Genomic DNA, 19,872 nt, shown 5'->3' on the forward strand with positions numbered 1-19,872 from the left:
CATCTCGGACCTACCAGACTGGTACCAGCCAATAAGTTAATTATCAGTTTGTACTCTGAGTACCTAATTACGCAATTTTGAATGAAGACAAAAAATCTCCATTTTTACATTGTGCTCATTCAAAACTTTGAAATATCAATTACTCTTTGAGCTCACTGAAAATGAAAACTAACAGTGATGTCTAGTTCCAGATTATGGTAGCGCCTTAAAGCGGAGCCTGCTTTCAAAATTAATCGATCACTTATATGATGAAATTTATCTAGTGTACCGTGAAGTCTCACCTCTACGCTGCAGTACCAGCTATTGCTTTTCCAATTCGGCCTACTGCGAACAATAAATTGAATTGTTAACCCACTTGTTTCTTCGTATAGAACATTATGGGGTTTGATACGTAAAAGTGTTTTCAATTTATAGCTAGGAATTGTTACATACAACGCCTAGCCGATAATTATATCCTGTACTACCAATAACCAGCGAACTAAAGTAGCTTGAAAACGGCTTAGAGACGACATTCCGCTTATTACTCCATAACACGATATGTTCAACTCAAATGGCGGGAATTGCGTGAGATTAGACGTGGGATTGTCTTTTTACCAATTTACCAGTTCACCTTGCGGAGTCTTTAAGAAGAACCAAAATTGTAGTATATAATTATATTCTTTCCCACGAAAGGTCATTTTTCGTAATGTGGAGTGTCGATTCCTCTAAACAACATTCATTTGAACATTTGGAGATTCTTTTCTCTCTAATGACGAACTTTACCCAAGCAGTTCTACTAGTAGCACTAGCCTCAGATAAAGGCGGCAGATGCCGTTATAAATAGAAGGTGGGTGAGATACATGTCAAGAACATTCCAACGACCGTGGGAGAACAGTGAGTTGAACTATGGGGGGTTAGGGACTATTTATAGAGCTGGAGTTATGTTAGCATTTACCGTGGTTTAGCAAGGAGTTATCAACAGCGAATGTAACCAAGGTCAGTAGATGGCCAGAACCGAGGCCATGAGGATGTGACAATATGGATCAAGTTACAATTTTAACAGCGCAAATAGACCAACCGGCGAATTTAAACAATATACAGAGAGAAGCTTCAATGTTACTATTACACTAGCATTTTTAAGAATCCGCTGGTCATCGCGTAGACCCACCTTCTGGCTGATAACTCTGGCGCTTTGGATTTAAACTTGGCTATCTCTTTTAGGTAGTCAAGGATTCTTTTTTCTTTTAATAGACTATCTTCAGATGATGTACTTCTAAGCGTCATTATGTTTGCAGTATACAATATTAATCTTTATTGTCTATTTATTCTCTTAGAGGACTCAAACTTAGTATTCTTAAGGTTTGGGATTTTACCAAGTTAGAGTAATAACCATGGCTAAGTTCTATAATCTATTGACAGCTAAACTAAAAGACTTTCAGACTCTTGGGCAGTCAATCTAAGGTTTATCCTCAGGCGCCAACATTATATCAGATGTCTTCCTCCGTTACCCAACCAAGCTCAACCATGTGGCGGTGTGTCTATTCGCAGACCGGGCAACACCGCCGCGGCTTATGACACATCAACCATAACTGATAACCAAGACCAAATCTACTAAGGTATATGTGTTGGAAATGTCTTAGCTATTTTCCTAAGTGTCCTATATCCTAGGGTACGGTGTTTCACGATTTTTCCCTCTCGCTGTGCGGTTTATATGCTTTCCTACGGTTTCACGATATAACATCCTTTTGTACGGAGCTTGAATACCAAATATCTTATGACCAAATTGACTAGAAACAGTAATTCCTTGGCATATGAAAACGGAGCTTTAATAGATAATTCTTAAATGAGTCTGGTGTCCTTAGCGGTGGCTACGACTACGATCCAATATTACGTATTCCATATTAACAAGTCAATTAATGAGTCAATCAATAAAAACCATTTTTTTTCTAAAGCCAATTTATTAGCTACTATTGAATAAGAACAAAGAATTAATTTATAAATAGTGCCAAAAAGGAAGATACGGATGCAGAATGAGTACAGTCATACAAAGAATCATGGCCTTAAGTGGATCTTATTGCTAGATCAAAGATTTGAGTCACATTCCAGCATTATGAGTCAAAGATTCCGGCATTATGAGCACCATGAGCAAGTGTATAAATAGAGGCCCAGAGCATCCCAGTAAAGATTTTCTTCTTACTCTAGATCAGAACATCTAGGATTGACTTTTCTACACCTTTCCACTATATCTGATTCTCAATCTCAAAGAAAAAACGCGTATTGAGCAGAACAATATCTGATGAAGATGTCGTCGCCAACCCGTCAAACAACAGGAATCCCAAAAATTGATGCTGAGGTGGCGGAAATCCTCAAGCTCACTAAACGCACCCAGGAAATAAATCTGGAAGATCGCTTTCCCGACTGTGACATTAGAAGCGAGAACGGACAAGCTGTTACAGTCAATATTGTGGGCGCAGGATGGCATTTGGCTTCGCAAGCGATGGCCATTGCAGCCGCCGGCGCCAAGTCGTCCGCATATGACATGAACAAAGACAAGATTGGCCTGGGCCAAGTTGGGTCAACAAGACTAGATGATGTTTTCGGGCTTCTCGGTTGTATAAATGTTTGCGAATTGATGCCGAGATTCACCCCAAAGCAACTAGAGAGATTGCCAAGCATCATTACGAAGATTACGAAAGACACAGACTATGAAAACCTCATGAAAAAGTCTGATAGGGCTAAGCAATTTTTGAAGGAGTGGGAAGGCGTCTTTGAGGACGGGGTAAAAGCATACGCATCCGACGACACAATCCCAAAGGTATCAAAACCGGAGGCTATCGCCATGAGAGAAAAGATAGTCGGTCTGTTGGACGCGGCAGGTCTTCTACAGATCACAAATCAAGAGATTACAATGCGCGTGATGGAACCATGGCTGGCTGAGGATAAGCCAGTTCTCATGGTCACTGGGCAGCAAGTGAATCTGAAGAAGCTGGGCCTAGATCATCTCGATGGGACACCCGGATTCTTGAAGGAATTCCTGCTGCACAGCTCCGAGACGAAAAGACTCATCGGCATAATCTCTAAAATGCAGGAAAACTATAAACGTGAGAATGACACTCGCCCCAGTGTTGCAGTCATTGGTGGTGGGATGAGCGCGTTAAACTGTGCAATGGATCTACTGGAGAAAGTTGAGCCTAAGGATCTTGAGCTTGTGTGGATCAGCCCGGAAGAAAAGGGGTCTACCACTTCCGACTTCATAAAGACGGCCCAGGACATTATGGATTACAAATACATTCCGGGCTATGTATCGGAACTGGTGATGTCCCAGAAGGAGAGAAGGATTAAATCGGTAAAAGTTATTGGCTGGAGTCACGACAAAGCACAAGATATTATTCATTGTGATCTTCTCATCCACACATGGAACCAAGCTTTGTCCGCTTGCACTGAGAAGAACACCGCGACAACCGACGCTTTTGAAAAGGCAACAGGTCTGATCACAAAGTTGCTGGATGAGGAAGACCCTGAAAATGGATTAGTGAGGGACATCGGGATCTTTCCATATGGGTCGTTGGGGGAGATCACGCACCGTATAGCGGAACCGTGGACAGCGGACCTCAAAGACGATGAAGTGTTGAAGAAACAGATCCAAAAGCTCGTCAAGCGTCAGGATGTCGAAGAAGTTACCATCGTTGTTACTGGTAGCGGTGCTTTAACCCGAGCCGCTCTGTTTCTGGCGCAGTCACTACAGTATCGTGGGCGCTTTATTCAAGTTGCTGTAAAGGGCCGAGATTCTACGGTGGACCGTGGCAAGGAAATGCAGGAGAAACTGAAAAATAGAACTAACTGGGTTGATATCAAAGGACGAGTTGTACGAGACGGGACCAAGTTTGAAAATGGAAAGTTCTCGCTTGGGGTTCACAATGAGAAGGGCGAAAAGATCCAGGGAGTACCGGTTGTCGATGCAATTATAAACGGGGCAGGGAGAACCCCACGGATTCCGCTTATAGAGACGATGTTAGAAAAAGGGTACATCGGCGAGGATGAAAACGGGGGATTGTACTCCAACCACCCTACATTGGCGGGGCACCCCCATATTTTTAATGAAAAGCCGGGGGCAGGAGAATTATTACCGTCTACTTCGACAACGGTCCCACCCCTCTGGCCTAACGATGATGCAGCAGTACGCAGACTCCTTCCTCCTTATGGATGGGCGGAGGCCTTTGAATTTGCCCGGGAGATGATGACTAAGTGATCTTGACTCCATGGTTTATATTTTCATAGTGTCGTGGTTGTGATCGTGGATGATTCTTGGTTGGCTCTTATTTCCATTTCTGATGTCGTGGCGCATATTAGTCAATTTTTTAATTTTCAGAAAAAAGTTTTATTTTTATTTTTATTTTTATGGGTACATGTATGTTCTATACTCCCAGCACTTGAAATACGTAATGGACATCAGGGTCTGATGGCTACTAGCATTTCAGATATTAGTACACTTGGCACCTAGGATCGCGATGACGGATTTTTTTTCAATTCTTTATGTTCATATTTACATATGGAGTCCATATAGCTATATATATATATATATATAAATTCATGTCAATTCTTCACATATGCATAGTGCAAACACCCGCGGTATAGGTGTAGGTTACACGTCAGCGCTTACACGAAGCCCCTATCATCATCGTGAGACGAAGGATCTTCCAAATCAGGAAGAGGCATATCCAGCCGCGACGATGTTGGCTTGGACCTGGTTCTCAGTATCGTCCGACGGGAAGCCGGAAGTCATGACACCCTCGTAGAAGGTACCCTGGGCGCTGTCGCTGTTATCACCGCCAATTCCCAGGATGATCGCACCCTCCTTGCTCATGGGATCGTAGCCTCCATCAGGGCGCACCCCGCTATAGTAGGTCGACAGATCACCATTGGTGGCATCACCGCCACGGATAGCCCAGTCGTTCGGTTGGCCCTTGACAATAGCAGTCACAAAGCGCCAGGTGATGGATGGGTCATCCTGGTTATTGATCGGATCTTGACCCGAGAACAGCCCGTTCTCAAGGTCGGCCATAATCCAGGGGCCATCACCAGCACCAGTACCACGGCCAGAGCCATCACCAGTGCCGAAATATATGGCTTCCATGTGGCCGTTACCAGTGTCTGTGTTACTGGTCTCGGCGTTGCCATAGTCAAAGCAGCAGCCGGTATTGTAGTGCGTGCCATCAAGGACAGCGTACATACCCTCTGGGTCATCACCAGTGGCAATTCCAGTGGTCTCGTCACAGCGATAGCCTGTGTTTGGCGCAACAAGAACTCCGTACGCCTTCTGTCCATTCAACGTGACAGGGGCATCTGTCGCCGTGGCCAGATTATCGTATCCGTTGTCGCCAGGGCCGCTGGCTGCGCCTCCAGGCGGCGCCTGCGTGAGGTCGTTGCCATTACCGGACTGGTCGTAGATAATGATGATAAGGCAGGTCGTGTTGTCGCAGAAGGCGTCCTGCGCCGAGGCATCGGCTACACCCCCGGCCGTCTGCGGCGCAATATCAGAAGTGGTGCCGTCGGATCGTGTCACCTGGTACAGGGGACCGGAGTAGTCATCGTACAGTGCGCGTGTGGTGCTATGCGCGGCGACACAGGGAGTGTTGCCTGCGGCGTAGATATCACAAGGGCCGGCGGCAACCGTGGCTGCTAAACCGAGTGCGAGCAGCTCGAGACGAGACTGGGGATGCATGTTTGAGGGATATGTGTCGACTGTAGGAGAACAACCTTTTCGAGTACAAGAGAGGAAGTTGACGGCGGGGGCTTTATATATTGCGTACTCTCTAACATCGCCGACGACTAGGGTTCCAAGTGTTACATCCGAATTTCTGGACCGGTCTTACAACTAAATGCTTAGATACGGGCCAAAGTATTGAGCACAGCTTGGTTCAATAGTTGTTTTGCCAGCTTAGTGCAGGGTCGAAATTTTAGATCGGAGAATGTATTCCCGTATATTCCCGTTGGTGCCGTATAGAACAACAAGAGGCAATTGGCCCGGAGTATAGAGTATTTGTATATGGGTGCGGGGAAAAGTGTATATGTGGAGGAGGCGCTAGCAGCCTGGGGAGCCTTATCCAAGGCCGACAATTTCCTGCAGATCATTACGCTAATTGCTGACCTCGTATGAGACTATTACTTCGTACACGCGTGGCTAGGCAGCTTTGTGTCTGGTGAATCCGACGAATCTGACTCTGGTCGGCGAGATAGCGGTGCAGACTTGGGTCGATGTAACTATACCCAGAACATGCTCTTCCTCGCCCAAGCTATACGGCCCTCACCCCAGGATCAACGAATGGTTCTTGCTTCATTAGTAGACTTGTACTCAGCGCGGACATACTCGGTGGCGTCCTGATGCGTCCATGGCCCACATAGAGCTGAGTGCGGAGTATGGGGGGAAGTAAAACCTCAAAAAAGTATCAACTACGTAGTATTGCACGGTTGAGTCAACTGACCGTGGGTCATTGTGGAGCAGGCAATTATGACCGGATACAAAATAAGCCTTTTTAAGAGTGATAGCCCAGGGGTAGCAATATTACCTTCATATACTATATAGACAGTATATCGCTGTATTAGCACGTCACAGATTTATGTATTGTACGCAGCAAACGTTGAAGGCAGTGACAGAGTCGCAATTGTTAAACATACCAGGAGGGGTAGACAGATAAGGAGATCCAGCAAATCCACAGTCGGAGTAATATTAGAAACTCGGAATGAATATACCCCGTTGCTACGCGAGACTGTTATACTGTCAATTCGTCGAATCAAAAACTTGCTCCCCGTCACACACCCATGGTTTACATGTTAGACAGACCACGGAAATCGGGTGACTTTTTTTCGCCTTCGGAAATAATAATATTCTTAACCAAAACCCAATCGGGTTCTTCCGTCTTTCTCCAGACATACAGCTTGACTTTTTAGGGTTACGCCCGACCTAGCCTTGGTTTGCCGTAGGCAGTGTCAAATTATTCGTCTAATTTCATCAAGGTTCGGAATCGTCCAGCATGGATATCCTATGCCCCAATTCATCACGGTAGACGGTAGACGATAATGAGTTTGGATGGCGAGAATCGTGATACTCCTGTCATATGCAGGTATCAATGTATCGAATTTATTCCTGCGGATGACACACCTTCAGATGTCTCTTTACCAAACCCTCCTTATCTGAACTAGACGAATTCTAGATCCAGCCTTTCTGAGTGCACATGAACATGTATTTTTCCGCCGGGGATGAACGGCGTAGGGGGTGAATCATGAAAGCCTATATTCGTGGAATAGCACGTTCCAGATAACCTTTCGGTGCGCCCGTGTCTTCAAAGCCATAAGAGATTTCTGTATTATATCTCAAACAACTGGTACATCTTTCTAGCAATCTAATTCCTCTATATGTATTAAACTTCACACTATAAAGCTATTCAGTCGCTAACTTGGCATTAAGAATAAGTTCACCAAATGGTTTTGATACCAGTTTCAACTATAAACGAAGACATCAACACGTATCAGGAATGCAATAATGCATCTTTATCGGCCCATGATGTCGGTAGCGCCTTGAAAGCGGATTTGATTATTTGGAATCACCCCGGCAGTATCTAGTCTATTACAACGAGGACTTGGGGGTTATTCTGCGTCGGGCAGCACCAACTGCAGTCATGGACAAATTGAAGTCCCACGATCATGAAGGGGCCCGAGGGTCCCGTGGTACTTACCCCGGTTACCCTTGCCTCTAAATAATGTGAAGGTATGGCTGCTTTCTAAGATACGAGTCACTTAAATTAATGTCGATGACATGTACGGCTTTGCTCGCTAAAATTGTACTTCTATGCGTCGAAGTTAATGACCTATTTCATCTTTTCATATGTCAACACCAGACGTAAACGTGATAACTTCAAATGTTACCTACATAGGGATATACATACACTTGAACAACACCAATATCTGCGGCATTAATCATTTATCAGTTGATGTCAAGAATTCAATCAATTCGGTAACTAGTATTCAAGCTTTTATAAGACAAGCCATACATATGCCAATGATAACACTCTACACATGTGGTATGTCAAAGGAAATTTGATCAATGTTGTGTAGCTGTTCGCAATATATAAAAATTTTGAAAAATAATGAATAGTCGTATTAAGGGTTTTTGATCAAAATTTCCATCACGTCTTCTCGATGCGGACTGGTCTATAAAGCCAGTAAGTTGATGTCTACTCAGTTCATGATTAGAAAAATTGGACAGCTGGAAAATATTCTCGGATGTGGTATGCTAGAACTTCCCTACTAGTAGGCGAAAGTTGTTGGATATGTACAAAAATCTAGCCCCGACATATTCCGATCAAACACCACGCAAGCTGCCCAAAAAAAAAAAAAAAACAATGTCAGAAAAAAAAGTATCTAGACTAGACACTAAAATACTGGTGTGAAAATCTACAAGTAAATTGCAGCTATGAGTGGTTCCATGGCTGAGCTGTGGGCAGATGAATTGGTCGGGCTAACAAATGGGCCTGCCCAGTTAATGCTTAGCTCGTTCGTCGAGGTATCGCGGTTGTTATCCCAAGTACTCTGAGCGCATGCTTTAATAACAGTTGCGTAGAGATCGTTTGGCGAAGCCTGGTGTAGAAGCAACAGGTTGCGAATAAAAACACCCTTGAATTGGGTAGCATTTGGGAAGCAGCCACCCTCATCTTCACAGGTGTCGTGAATAACGTTATTTGAGTCAGCCATTAGCTTGATAGCAGCCTGCGCAATTGTATTGGCCGAGTCAATATAGGACTGGTTGGGAGAGGCTTTATTCAGTTCAACAAGACCACCAAGGACAACACCTTGATTGTAGGAATAGCTAATGGTAGTGTTAGTGAGATCTCCTGGCAATTTTGATTCTAGCCTTTCTCAAAACTTACGCAGTTTGCTGGTTGTTTGTGCAAGGCTCGGTCAATCCATCATTGATAGTATTGTTTTCGTTGATCATACCACTAGTAGCAAACCAATTCCATTCTTTCTCGGCCCAGTCGATATAGTATGCCGAGTTATCGGGTACACGATTAGCCAGATGCGCAGCAATGGAAAGAAACAACTCGTTGGTAATGGCGTTTATGTACGAATGATCCGAGTTCCAATACACTCCGGCGTTTCCACATCGAGTTCCCCAAGCGTTGTTGGCCTAGGGATGCTGTTAATCATCTATGATGACGAACCCGAGACAGGCGACTTACAAGGTCATCGAACATGCCTTTTGCTAGCTCGAGATACGTTTCGTTCTTGGTCACATCGTATGCTGCAATCCATCCCAGCGCCCACCATCCGTTATCGTCATAAGCCGGACCTCCCCAAACTGATGAATTGCTCGAGTCGTATTGACCAAGGGTCCTCTCTGAGTCGGGGAGGTTTGCATTCGATGAGGGACCAACCACCCACGTGTTTGCGAAAATGTTTGTCACCGATTGAGTGACACTCGAGTCATTTTTGGTTTGTGCAGCAGTAGCTAGCTCCGCGACAACGGTAAAAGCATTTGCTCCATTCCACCATCCATCTCCGTCCCAGATACCCGAGCCAGGATTATACCAGCCTTGTAGGGTGTAGAAGGCGTCCTCAGCATTGGCGAGTTGGGCAGAACTTTGTCCTGCAAGGACTAGCGCAGTGGCCGCAAGAGCCGGTTTGGAAATCATCTCCAAGTCGAAGGAAAGACAAGAGTAGGGGGACTTGTTTGATGATTGTTTGCTGTTAAGGAGAGGAAGGGAAATTTTTGGCTAAAAAAAACTCTCATTTGATCATACGGGGCCATTGTTCTTTTTATGCACCCATTATTTAATATTATTTACTACTCCCCTGCTAGCCAGTCTAGCCCACGAAACGGTCAGCGTCAGGGATAATAATACGCAGGAACGGAAGAAGGTTCCTCGAGGCAATCATCTAGCGCCGTTGCTGACAGCGCATTATCGAGCTAGTAACCAAATAGGGCCGCCTGGGTTACATTAGACAACCATAATAATAATCACTGCTAAAAGTTCCTAATAATAATGTATGAAACAGCCACTACGGTGGAATGGCAGTCCAGTCTATGCGCATTTATTCTTTAATAATCGCGTTTGTTGATTTCACTTGGCTGAAAGGAGGAACCGATAGAACAAGAATGCCTAGTGCGGTTGAGCAGGGACGGTATAGGTCACGTCCTAGCTTTCTTTGGTAATGCTTAAATGTTCGTTTAAAAAAAGGCTCAAGGTTCACCCAATTATTACACGAGATAAGAGCAATTAATGTTACGAAACAGTGGTACTATGTCCCTTGAAGATGAAACTGTTGGTTGTTACTGTCAGCATGTGGTCGTTGTGGGTCCAGCTAGCGTCATATTTGAGGCCCCCGAATGTCCACTTTATGCGAGCCCCTGGTACTTGGCGGCTTGCGTGCCAATGATGATTTGGATGAATCTCCCAAGCGTTTCGATTAATTGATGAAATTGGAATTAAAGTCAACAAACCATACCAAATCTTGTCTGGATGAGAGCTGTGAATTAGAATATATTATTACTTGTGGTGGAAAACTGTCGCGATACGAGACTTGCCTGGAAATGTGATATGACATGAGATGTCGCCCCTGACCAGATATGAAACTGTCATACACCAAAAAGTGCATACTCCCTCTTTTTTTTATTTGCACCGACCCACGGAATGCTATTCGGTAGTCACTAATGTACGTATGGTGATATATTGATACGATAAAGTAGCTATTTGCCAACAACTGCCCAATCTAACTAATAATCCCAAACTGCCATGGACTGACCAGCTTGCTAAAACTATTGATAGCCATTACTATGAACTTTTGAATATAGAATTTTCACAAGCAATATATCAGATGAAAAACCAGTAGACTATTAAAAAAGCTCTGCAGAAAAAACGTCATTACTAACAAAAAGCATCAGTTCGAGGGTGCGATAATCAGCAGCTGTCCATAATATTGATGAGCTTTGATGTAGTTGGAGTTTTAGGAGTTATTGACTCAGTGAAAGGACAAACAGCATCAATAATCATAGTAGTCGCGTGGAAGTAGGAGGTAATTTAAGTAGCCATAAACTGTGGCGCGAAGGATATAAACCCAGACGTTGGAATGGTTGTTTCCCATGGATGCATCGAACAGATGAAACCATGAAAAATAGTACGCATGACCATGGCAAATTCTATGTATAATTCTGGCGATTGGAGTTAAAGTTTGCAAGATATATTCTGTCATTATTTCGCTAATGGCGAGTTCCACATTTGAAACACGTATATCAGTTGATAGGTTTCACGATCTACGCTTTGAAAAGGAAAGAAAAAAGGTAATGGGGGGAGCCCCAGTTCTGGAAATTGAATCAGATAGTTATCTACTATGCTCAAGAACAAAGTGAAACGCCTGTTACTATTTGCTACAGGGCTAGCTATGACTTTGTGATCTCTCGTACATGCTAATCATGCCAATGCGTAAGGAGGCAATGGCCATAATAGTTATTTTACACATTCAATGTTGTTACAACGGAAACAAGGGCACATATCTGTACTGCTGCGCACTGTGTGTAGTATACCAATCCATCCCGGGCCACGCACTGTGATATTATCGGCCAACACACACTACAATCTCTCTTTTTTTTTGGTTTCGGCCTGCAGCTCTCTCCAATCGCATACATACAGGAATTAAGCCAATATAAAATATAAGCGATGATCCTCGCATTTTAGGTTTGTAGGATACCATTAAAGATAGCCCCATAGCCTGTGGCTAGCGGCCGGAACTACGCATCTTGTATGATTATTACGATTATTATTTCTTTCACGCCTCTATGCTTGTGTGCATCATATTAAGACTACTCTATGAGGCTAGCTAGGTTCGCGAGGGACCTAGCATTGTTCTCTCTTTCTCGGATTTTAAATGATGTTCATTGCGGCCGGGTCTGGTTTATCAACATTAAATATATATCACAGACGGCACAGTGCATTCCTGGCATATCCACATATGTAGATGCCGTCGATTGCTGTCGACAGTAAGTCGGTGGTGGAATCAGGTCACCAAACCACGCTTCTCCAGAAGAAACACCACTTGCACACAAAAGAAATTTCTCCCCCTAAATAGCTTCAAGTCTTCTAAGTAATTCAACAATATTCTTTATTCATATTTTGAAGCTTTATGCACCTCTGGCTTGTCGTATCCGACAATTGCTTGTCATCTGTAGCAACGAATCTACTCTCAGGGGCTTTAACTGCCATGCGTGTCGGGTATATGTAAACGACGACAGAGTAATGAATATAGGAACCACGGGCTTAAATATATAGAAAAATACGTGACTCGGATGATTATCCGCCTTGCCCTCGCTGGTATTTTATGTCGTTTACTGCTAGAATGGGAGTTGTTCTGATGAAAGTAAAAAAGAAAAAGACTAAGTCGTATTTTAGTCCTTAACACGAATGTAAATTAATACCAAGATAGGAAAGTTATATTAAAAAAATTAGTTTTATTATAATCTTATATAAAAATGAGTAATAAGCTAACTAAACTCAATGTTGCTTGCTATTGAGACAATGCGCACCGAAAGTAGGAGCTGCACGATTAGCCTTCAAATGTTAGAATTTTCGGCCCCTGAGTTAGGCGGGCCTTCAAAGCCTACTAACTAAAACGGAAAGGGTAAGTGAGATGCAATCACTGTTCATCGTGCTACCCTATAAGTGCCAATAATATACTAAGAATGTATAATTGGCCAAAAAAAATATACGTAAATACGTCAACTAGTAGTAGTTATAATCTACATATACGTAGATCCATGTATTTAATTAAATACCAGTTAATACACAGACATAACATTCAATGTTAAGTGCCTCCTCAGTTCTTTGCGATAACCTTACTATGGAGTAACTAGTGGAGATATAAAAGCCAGTACGTACTTCCTGATTGATTGGTGTATTAAGCCCTGTTGAGTAACCGGATCGAACTTTACTATCAAATACGGAGTATGGAGTACCAGGGCTGAAATCGTGCGATCGGCGCGCCAGATGATAGTAGGAACCAGACTATTCAACAATAGTGGATGGACAGGGGTGCTAATTGGGCCATCATCGTACTAGCGATGTTCACGCTAAGAGCATATGGCCTGGCGCCCTGAGCCCATTAACCTATTAGTGTTTACGTACTCTGTATTTTTGTTTAGGATGATGACCACGAAGTAGCGGAAGGCCCGAGCCGTTTTAGCTCTGAAATGGACGATAAGGACCTTTAAAACGGAGCCCGCTGCAAATTCCGATGATGTGTCTCCCTCGCGTATTACATACAACCTGCCACGATGGACTTCGGGAGAAGAGAAGAAGGAGGAGATGGGTGTGAGCTTGTGGGAGAGGAAATGGCCACGTTAGTGGGGAACGGGGTTTGTAGCTTTGAAGAGCCTTACTTTGATGATGTCCATGCTAATTATAAGCAATTAGATTCTTGTAGGCTTTGTCGGACAAGCCGCTTTATCCTTAGGCCTCTCTGCGTGGGTATTCTTTCTAACCACGCACGGCAACATGGATATCGTACATCCAGAAGGTTCCATACATCGTGAAATCGAGCGGAAGCGCTTGCACTTCGTTTCTAGTATTTTAATGATTGGCTCCGATATCCAATCGACGCTGGGAATAGCCTATATGATTACCGTCTTCGCACAGGCGGAGATCATAGACACATACCACTTACACCTCGTGTTTGACATTGTTAGCTTCGTCGGGGTGTCAAACACAGCCGCCCTCGTCTGTTGGAGATTCTGCCGTGCGAAGCTGGACGAACCTCACAACTCTAAGCATCGTACTAAGCGCATCTCCGAACGTATAATCCATCCCCACGGTCGCTACCGAGCCACTTTTATGTATACCGTCTTATACCTGGTCCTTACCATTCTCCTCTGCGTCCGCCTTGACGATTGGTCACCTAATAAGGCGCCTGGTCGTTGCTACCATTCGCACTTGGTGACCAATGCAGCAGCCTCGCATCCTTACTCTGATAAGATCTATGTGGCTATCACCAGCTCTTGGCTTATAGCCGTTCTTCTTGCTAGCGTGTTCGGTGGAGTTCGCAGGAGACATACGATTCTGATCCTCTCCTCGCTTCACTTTCCCCTGCACCTCTACATGGCGCTTGCGCTTCGGCAAGCAAACCAAGGCAAGTTTGAGGGCGAGCCGAAGCACGAGAATGAATGGGACTTTGGCCAGACAACCGCGGTGGTTCTTCTAGGCATTTCCGTCACGGAACTTCTCACCAAGGGAAAAGAGTACTATGACTTCGAGAAGTCGGTTGTTAAGCACGGTTTGCCTCGTCATGGAAGTAACCGGTCGCTTCAGGAGGCTGGGGAAGGAAATAGGGATAACTGTCTCCTTGAGAGACTCCCTACAGACCAAAATACCCCCAGAGAGAGGCTCCTTGTTGGGGAACATGCTGAAAGTTGAAAACGTATCCATCGATTAACAGTCAACCGATGTTAATACGAGCAGAAAGAAGCAATGGTAATGACACGAATGATCAAATTAGAAAGTTATTTCGGAATCCATACATATATATATCATTATCCAAACATATAGACCTCAAGCTGAGAACCTCAGGTGCTCCTGAGAACACGTAGGAACAGAAAATATAACAAAAGGTGTTTATGTTGTCGTTTAGCGAGACTGAACCACTATTATAATTATGAATATATCGTGAGATCAGCTATTGTGATTATGTCGACTTGTTGCTGGCTGTTACTCCATATAAGCCTTGAAATCGATGCCCCAAAGTAATACTATAGAAAAGACATCATTTTCCCAGTTACATAATGACTTTGAAAGTCATATCTCTAACCATCGACTCCTGGTGCCATTGAAAAATCCTCAACCTCTCTTCCTGGAATATGTCATATCCTTCCTATAGTGATAAGATGACATGTCAAAAGGCCATGGCAAAACAAATATTTGCAGAAATTTAGCGCTTTAAGTATAACTATTTATTAGATTTTCGGGACACCCATCTGTGGCTGGGTATGGAAATGATTGGGTTGAAGAAAGCGAATCTGAAGAGAGAAAAGGAGTATTATATCCCAAGGAAAAAACAAAAAGAAAGAAGAACCCATTCGTAATTGTGTAGGATGGCTACCTGAGGTTAACAATGACAATATTATACAGAGAATAATGTAGTAACGCAAATGGTAGGTAGTTTCTGGATAAGGTAGCTTGTATCCCTGCATTTATTGGTACATTCCTGAGATCTCGATATTATCAACATATTTGTTCGAAAACTGGAGTTATTCATCATAGCTTAATAAATGGACTTTTTATAAATATCCTTTGAAGATATTATCGTTTTTTTTCTCGGCAAGTTCCGACACTATAAGACTTCGATAATGCTTTCGAAGAGTCATTCGGTTTTTTCTACTTGGTAAATGTATTCTTTAACTAATCCATTGGAGTTTCTTGATCCGATATTATATAAATGATCTATTACGCGCCACTATGCCTGTGTATCCGACGCTTTCTCGATCTCTTCCATCTTTCTAGCGGCTAGCTTTGCAGTCTTTCTCGTGTCTTCGTTAAGATCGTGGGAATTTTCAAATTCGACAAATCGATCTTTCCACAGGTGCCATCTCTGCGGGCTAAACGCCAACTTCCCTGGTCCCTTGACAAGCGGTCCATGATAATCACCACCCACAGTAGCACCACTGTGATAAAAAACATGACCGGCATGCATAATCCACTCAGCCGCTACAGTGACATGAAAGTCAACGTCTGGATCAGCTGTAGGGCTGGTGAGGACCTGGCGATTACGACCTTTGCCGTTGTCGTATCGGCCTTCCAGCGCATCCGACAGGGCCCAAATACAGTACCGATCGTTAGGAACAGTTCCGTTGCCCATTAACCGAGCCGCATAGCTCTGTAAACTCAAATTTCGTTGTCGCTTGACCTCAGGGCTGAGTTCTTTGGTGCGATCACTCTGGAGAGTTGTCAGTAGGCATCATTTTTAAGAAAAAAAAATTGAGTGCCGTATATCGAGGGCAAATTTAATAGAATGGGGGTGATACACACCTCATAAGCGTCACTGAATGTCTCACCAAACAAGGGTAAACTCTTCCATAGCTCAAAGTCACCCCATTGATCAACATGGATAGGTCTAGATGGTAGATCCCGAAGAGTTTTCACAAGTGCAGCAAGCTTCTCTTGCGCCGGATGTGTGTTAGGGATTTGTTTTGCGATAGTGTGAAAGGGCTGGAAGAAGGCATAGATAAAGGTATTGGGATCTTCCTGATCAGATCCTGGTGGCCGACGATCGGGATGAAGACGATCGAGATTTTTGGCAGCGTCTTCGAGAGTTGTAGTGCTACCAGGCTGCAATATTTCCTGAAGAATATCGAAGATTGCCCTTTGAGAAGGTGTAGACTCGCCTTCCAAACTAAGTGTCAACGCGGTGTTAGCCATTCTCGTTCGTGTAAGTCTGGGCTATCAATAGTGGTCGGAAACAGCTAATGTTCTATTTCCTCTGTTTTTATTTATTGATTGAAGTATTCTACTAGGTAACGATGTGGCGTGTTTGAACAACGGCAAGAAAGTTTTGGCCCGGCCTGTTTAAAAATAACACGCGCTAATAGCGGTAGCCCGAGTAGCCCATTCGTCCACAGACCTTCTTAGCCCCCATCTAAGCACTGTAATCAGCCCTGGGCATTAGGGTAGGTCGGCAAGCAAAATTTGACGTGCTGACAGCGCCTCCAAACGACACCAACATCTGGATCTATCGTCTAAATGTACAGGAGCACGGAGGAGATGCAGAGACTAACGGGTTGCTGGAGCGCGTGTAACCAAGAAACGAAAAACATGGTTCGAACCTTTTCTGGCGTAAATAGTATTATTGCCGAAGGGGCGGAAATAAATTTGATTTGATTTTATGGGGTTCTGTCAGCATCTGGTGGACCATCGTAGTACTAATTTGTTCAGTCCCTCAAAGTTTACGTCCTATACTTCCCCAATGAGTCTTAGTCGTAGCATGGGTTGGTTTTACGTCAAAAAAGTATAACCCCTGGCAAATCGGCTTCTAGGGAGACATGAGGGATGAGGTTCCATTTGAGGGATCCCACCATTTTGGTTCACCAGTGCGACTATATCCTGCTAATCTACTTCCTTGGGACGATATTGATGACATTTACCAACACCGAAACGGTAGATCCTGACAGCCAAGAATGATTCTGACCAACAATCCAACATGGATGAATCATGGAACTGACCATTTTTGCATGTTAGGATGATGGGTATATAAGTAGTGGACAATCACCACCGAAAGGTATCACAGACTCAACCAAGTGACCAGCACCAGAGCACCTAAACCGGCCATTCCTTTTTGTCACCGAAACCAAAACAACACCAAAATTTTTGTTTCAACGAGTGTAATACTTTCTCTCGCTAGCCCAACATGGTCAACGTCAAATCCCTCCTTTTCCTCGCCTTCGCTGCGAGCGCTATCGCGGCCCCAATTGACTCTGCTGAGTCGATCGAAGCGGGTGTTGCTCAGGTGGATACCACTCCTGTTGAAGTTTCAAACTCTCTCTTTGATACTGTGAGTACATCTAATTACGCGCAACATCGTTTGAATCAGAAAGTTTTTAAAATCTAATCTTCGACAAACCCAGACATACCACTGCCGCAAGTCCACGGATAAGGCTAAAACGAACAACAAAGGCGCTACAATAGCAGATATTTCAAAGAGCAAGGCCCTTGCCAGTGCTAAATGGGCAGGTGCCACCAACGGAGGAACTCTCAGCGGATACCCGAAGGTCTTCGATAACAAGGGCGGTCTCAAGTTCGCGAAGCCGTGCAACAAGAAGGGCCACACCATTTACGAATTCCCTATCGAAATCGGCCAAAAGAACAATTACCCCAAGGATTCAAAGAAGGGAAACACCAACCCTGGCCCCATCCGCGTCTACTACGACCAGCACTTCAACTTCTGCGGTATTGCCACCAAGCCAAATGTTGATAACTCTGGTGCTCCTCACCTGTGCGACGCTTCGCTCCTGTAAGCTATGTACTATTATACCGATGGACTTCATGTGTATATAATTCAATCAATACATGTAAATTAACAATGGTTTTGAGAATCAAGTGTGACTACAACTGTTCGTATAAAAAGCCTTTGGGAACACATGTAGTAGATACGAGTTGGAGATCCGTTTTATCTTGAATGTAAACAGATAAACTACTCAATGTCGGGGTCAATCTAAAGTTTTTCCTCGGGGTTAGGTGTAGTGAAATCTCGCATTATAGCCGACCTAGGAAGGTGTAGAAACTAACAAACAATTCGGAGCTTTTAGAATTCCGACTTTTTCCAATGTAGTGAAACATCATGCTCGTAATCATGAATTGACAATACTATTCGGTGCAGGTCTTTCAAGCGTAATGAGATAGTCTTGCATGGCTGAGGTTGCCTCGCCGAACAGCAAATACGAGGTATGACCATTACCACTGCGCACTAGCAGTGTCGCACTCGGGATCTGGCCAAGCGCACCATTGGCCCAGACAATAGAGGTTGAAGGATCATAGAGCGCGTTCACCATCAAGATGGGCGGCGCATTTTTGATATTCTCATCATAATAGCGAGGTGGGTACTGAACCGGCGCTGGCCAACCGATACAGTTGGTCTGGATGCCCCAAGTCTGGGTGGCTCCTTGCGTATGCGGGGATACTGTTTTCCCCAATTGCTCTTTGTACAAAAGTTCGGATAGTGATTTAGTGCCGTGTGTCCAATCGAGACATGACACTGCACGACCGGGAAAATTCCTGTCTGTCTCGTCAGTTGCAAGAGCCGTAGACAGCATGCTGGCATTGCCGTTCAGAGAATCGTTCAGCGCTGTGCCAAGCGCAGTCCAACCAGGAAGACCGAAGGCCGCGTTGGCTTCTTCGAAGAGAAGATAGGTTTGTGCGTTTATGCGGATATCATCGCCAGTGACATTGGAACGACAGGCGCCCGAAACCTTGCATGCCGGTGCAGAGATAGGAGTTTTAGTAGCTGTTGCCACCAGGTCGTCGAAAATTTGAAGCACATCCCGTTCATATAGAGCGCAGGTACTGTTTCGAGTGCACCATTCGGCAAAACGATTAAGCACCGTCTCGTAAGTACTCGACTCAGCCACCAACGTGGACGTTTCCGACTGGGAATGGTCCATATTTCCATCCAAGACCATCGCACGTATATTCTGCGGATATAGTTCCGCATACGTTGCTCCAAGCTGTGTGCCATACGATAATCCCAGAAAATTCAGCTTTTCACCACCAAGAGCAACCCGCACTGCCTCGAAATCTTTCGCGACGCTTAACGTATCAACATGTTCAAACAGCAACCCAGTCAAATTGCGACAGCTTTTTCCGAGCTCTTCGTTATATGCTACTAGCTCCTGCCACTCAGATTCTGTCTTGGGAAACGCTGGCACGCGCTTGTTCCAGAGATCTGGATCGCATAGAATAGGCGTGCTAATCCCAATACCTCGTGGATCTGGCCCGATCAGGTCAAAGTACTCATTCAGCTTTTCTCCCAGAATCGGATCACCCTGGGCTGTGGCGGTAATGAATGCAGAAGCAATACCACCAGGTCCACCGGGGTTGAAGAATAGCGGTCCAATCCGGGCAGTCGCATTCAAGGCTTTCAGCCGTTGAAAGCCTATAGTAGTCTGTGAGCCATTGGGTTCGTTCCAGTTGATTGGGACGTCCAAAGAGCCACATTCTAGTCGTGGTGCAGCGGTAGAGCTGCAATTGCTCCATTTGATAGTACTAGTATGGTCGGCATTGGTTGTGAGCAGCAAAGATGAAACTGCACCTAGTAGTGCAGCCGGCTTCCAATTATTCCACATGTCGAGGATTTCCATGTATATGT

The 19,872-nt window shown here is 44.4% G+C and overlaps 7 protein-coding genes across 7 annotated transcripts; 3 read left to right on the forward strand and 4 right to left on the reverse strand.

Annotated features, from left to right (window-relative positions):
• Positions 1-2,281: 2,281 nt before the first annotated feature.
• TRUGW13939_02433 (uncharacterized protein) lies at positions 2,282-4,228 on the forward strand (the record flags this gene model as incomplete). Its single annotated transcript, XM_035485627.1, has 1 exon — positions 2,282-4,228. The coding sequence occupies one exon, from the start codon at positions 2,282-2,284 to the stop codon at positions 4,226-4,228; it is 1,947 nt and encodes a 648-aa protein (XP_035341520.1).
• A 453-nt stretch (positions 4,229-4,681) lies between these two features.
• Positions 4,682-5,701, reverse strand: TRUGW13939_02434 (uncharacterized protein; the record flags this gene model as incomplete). The annotated part of the gene is made up of 1 exon (XM_035485628.1): positions 4,682-5,701. One exon carries the CDS (start codon positions 5,699-5,701, stop codon positions 4,682-4,684), a length of 1,020 nt encoding a protein of 339 aa, XP_035341521.1.
• Positions 5,702-8,430: 2,729 nt separating this feature from the next.
• Positions 8,431-9,668, reverse strand: TRUGW13939_02435 (uncharacterized protein; the record flags this gene model as incomplete). The annotated part of the gene is made up of 3 exons (XM_035485629.1): positions 8,431-8,842; positions 8,904-9,163; positions 9,216-9,668. 3 exons carry the CDS (start codon positions 9,666-9,668, stop codon positions 8,431-8,433), a joined length of 1,125 nt encoding a protein of 374 aa, XP_035341522.1.
• Positions 9,669-13,300: 3,632 nt separating this feature from the next.
• On the forward strand, positions 13,301-14,435 carry TRUGW13939_02436 (uncharacterized protein; the record flags this gene model as incomplete). Its single annotated transcript, XM_035485630.1, has 2 exons — positions 13,301-13,381; positions 13,440-14,435. 2 exons carry the CDS (start codon positions 13,301-13,303, stop codon positions 14,433-14,435), a joined length of 1,077 nt encoding a protein of 358 aa, XP_035341523.1.
• A 1,036-nt stretch (positions 14,436-15,471) lies between these two features.
• TRUGW13939_02437 (uncharacterized protein) lies at positions 15,472-16,433 on the reverse strand (the record flags this gene model as incomplete). Its single annotated transcript, XM_035485631.1, has 2 exons — positions 15,472-15,951; positions 16,044-16,433. 2 exons carry the CDS (start codon positions 16,431-16,433, stop codon positions 15,472-15,474), a joined length of 870 nt encoding a protein of 289 aa, XP_035341524.1.
• Positions 16,434-17,418: 985 nt separating this feature from the next.
• Positions 17,419-18,025, forward strand: TRUGW13939_02438 (uncharacterized protein; the record flags this gene model as incomplete). Its single annotated transcript, XM_035485632.1, has 2 exons — positions 17,419-17,562; positions 17,636-18,025. The coding sequence occupies 2 exons, from the start codon at positions 17,419-17,421 to the stop codon at positions 18,023-18,025; spliced, it is 534 nt and encodes a 177-aa protein (XP_035341525.1).
• A 333-nt stretch (positions 18,026-18,358) lies between these two features.
• On the reverse strand, positions 18,359-19,849 carry TRUGW13939_02439 (uncharacterized protein; the record flags this gene model as incomplete). The annotated part of the gene is made up of 1 exon (XM_035485633.1): positions 18,359-19,849. The coding sequence occupies one exon, from the start codon at positions 19,847-19,849 to the stop codon at positions 18,359-18,361; it is 1,491 nt and encodes a 496-aa protein (XP_035341526.1).
• Positions 19,850-19,872: the final 23 nt, after the last annotated feature.

This window comes from Talaromyces rugulosus, chromosome I (genome assembly GCF_013368755.1).
Source record: "Talaromyces rugulosus chromosome I, complete sequence".
Lineage (NCBI taxonomy): Eukaryota > Fungi > Ascomycota > Eurotiomycetes > Eurotiales > Trichocomaceae > Talaromyces > Talaromyces rugulosus.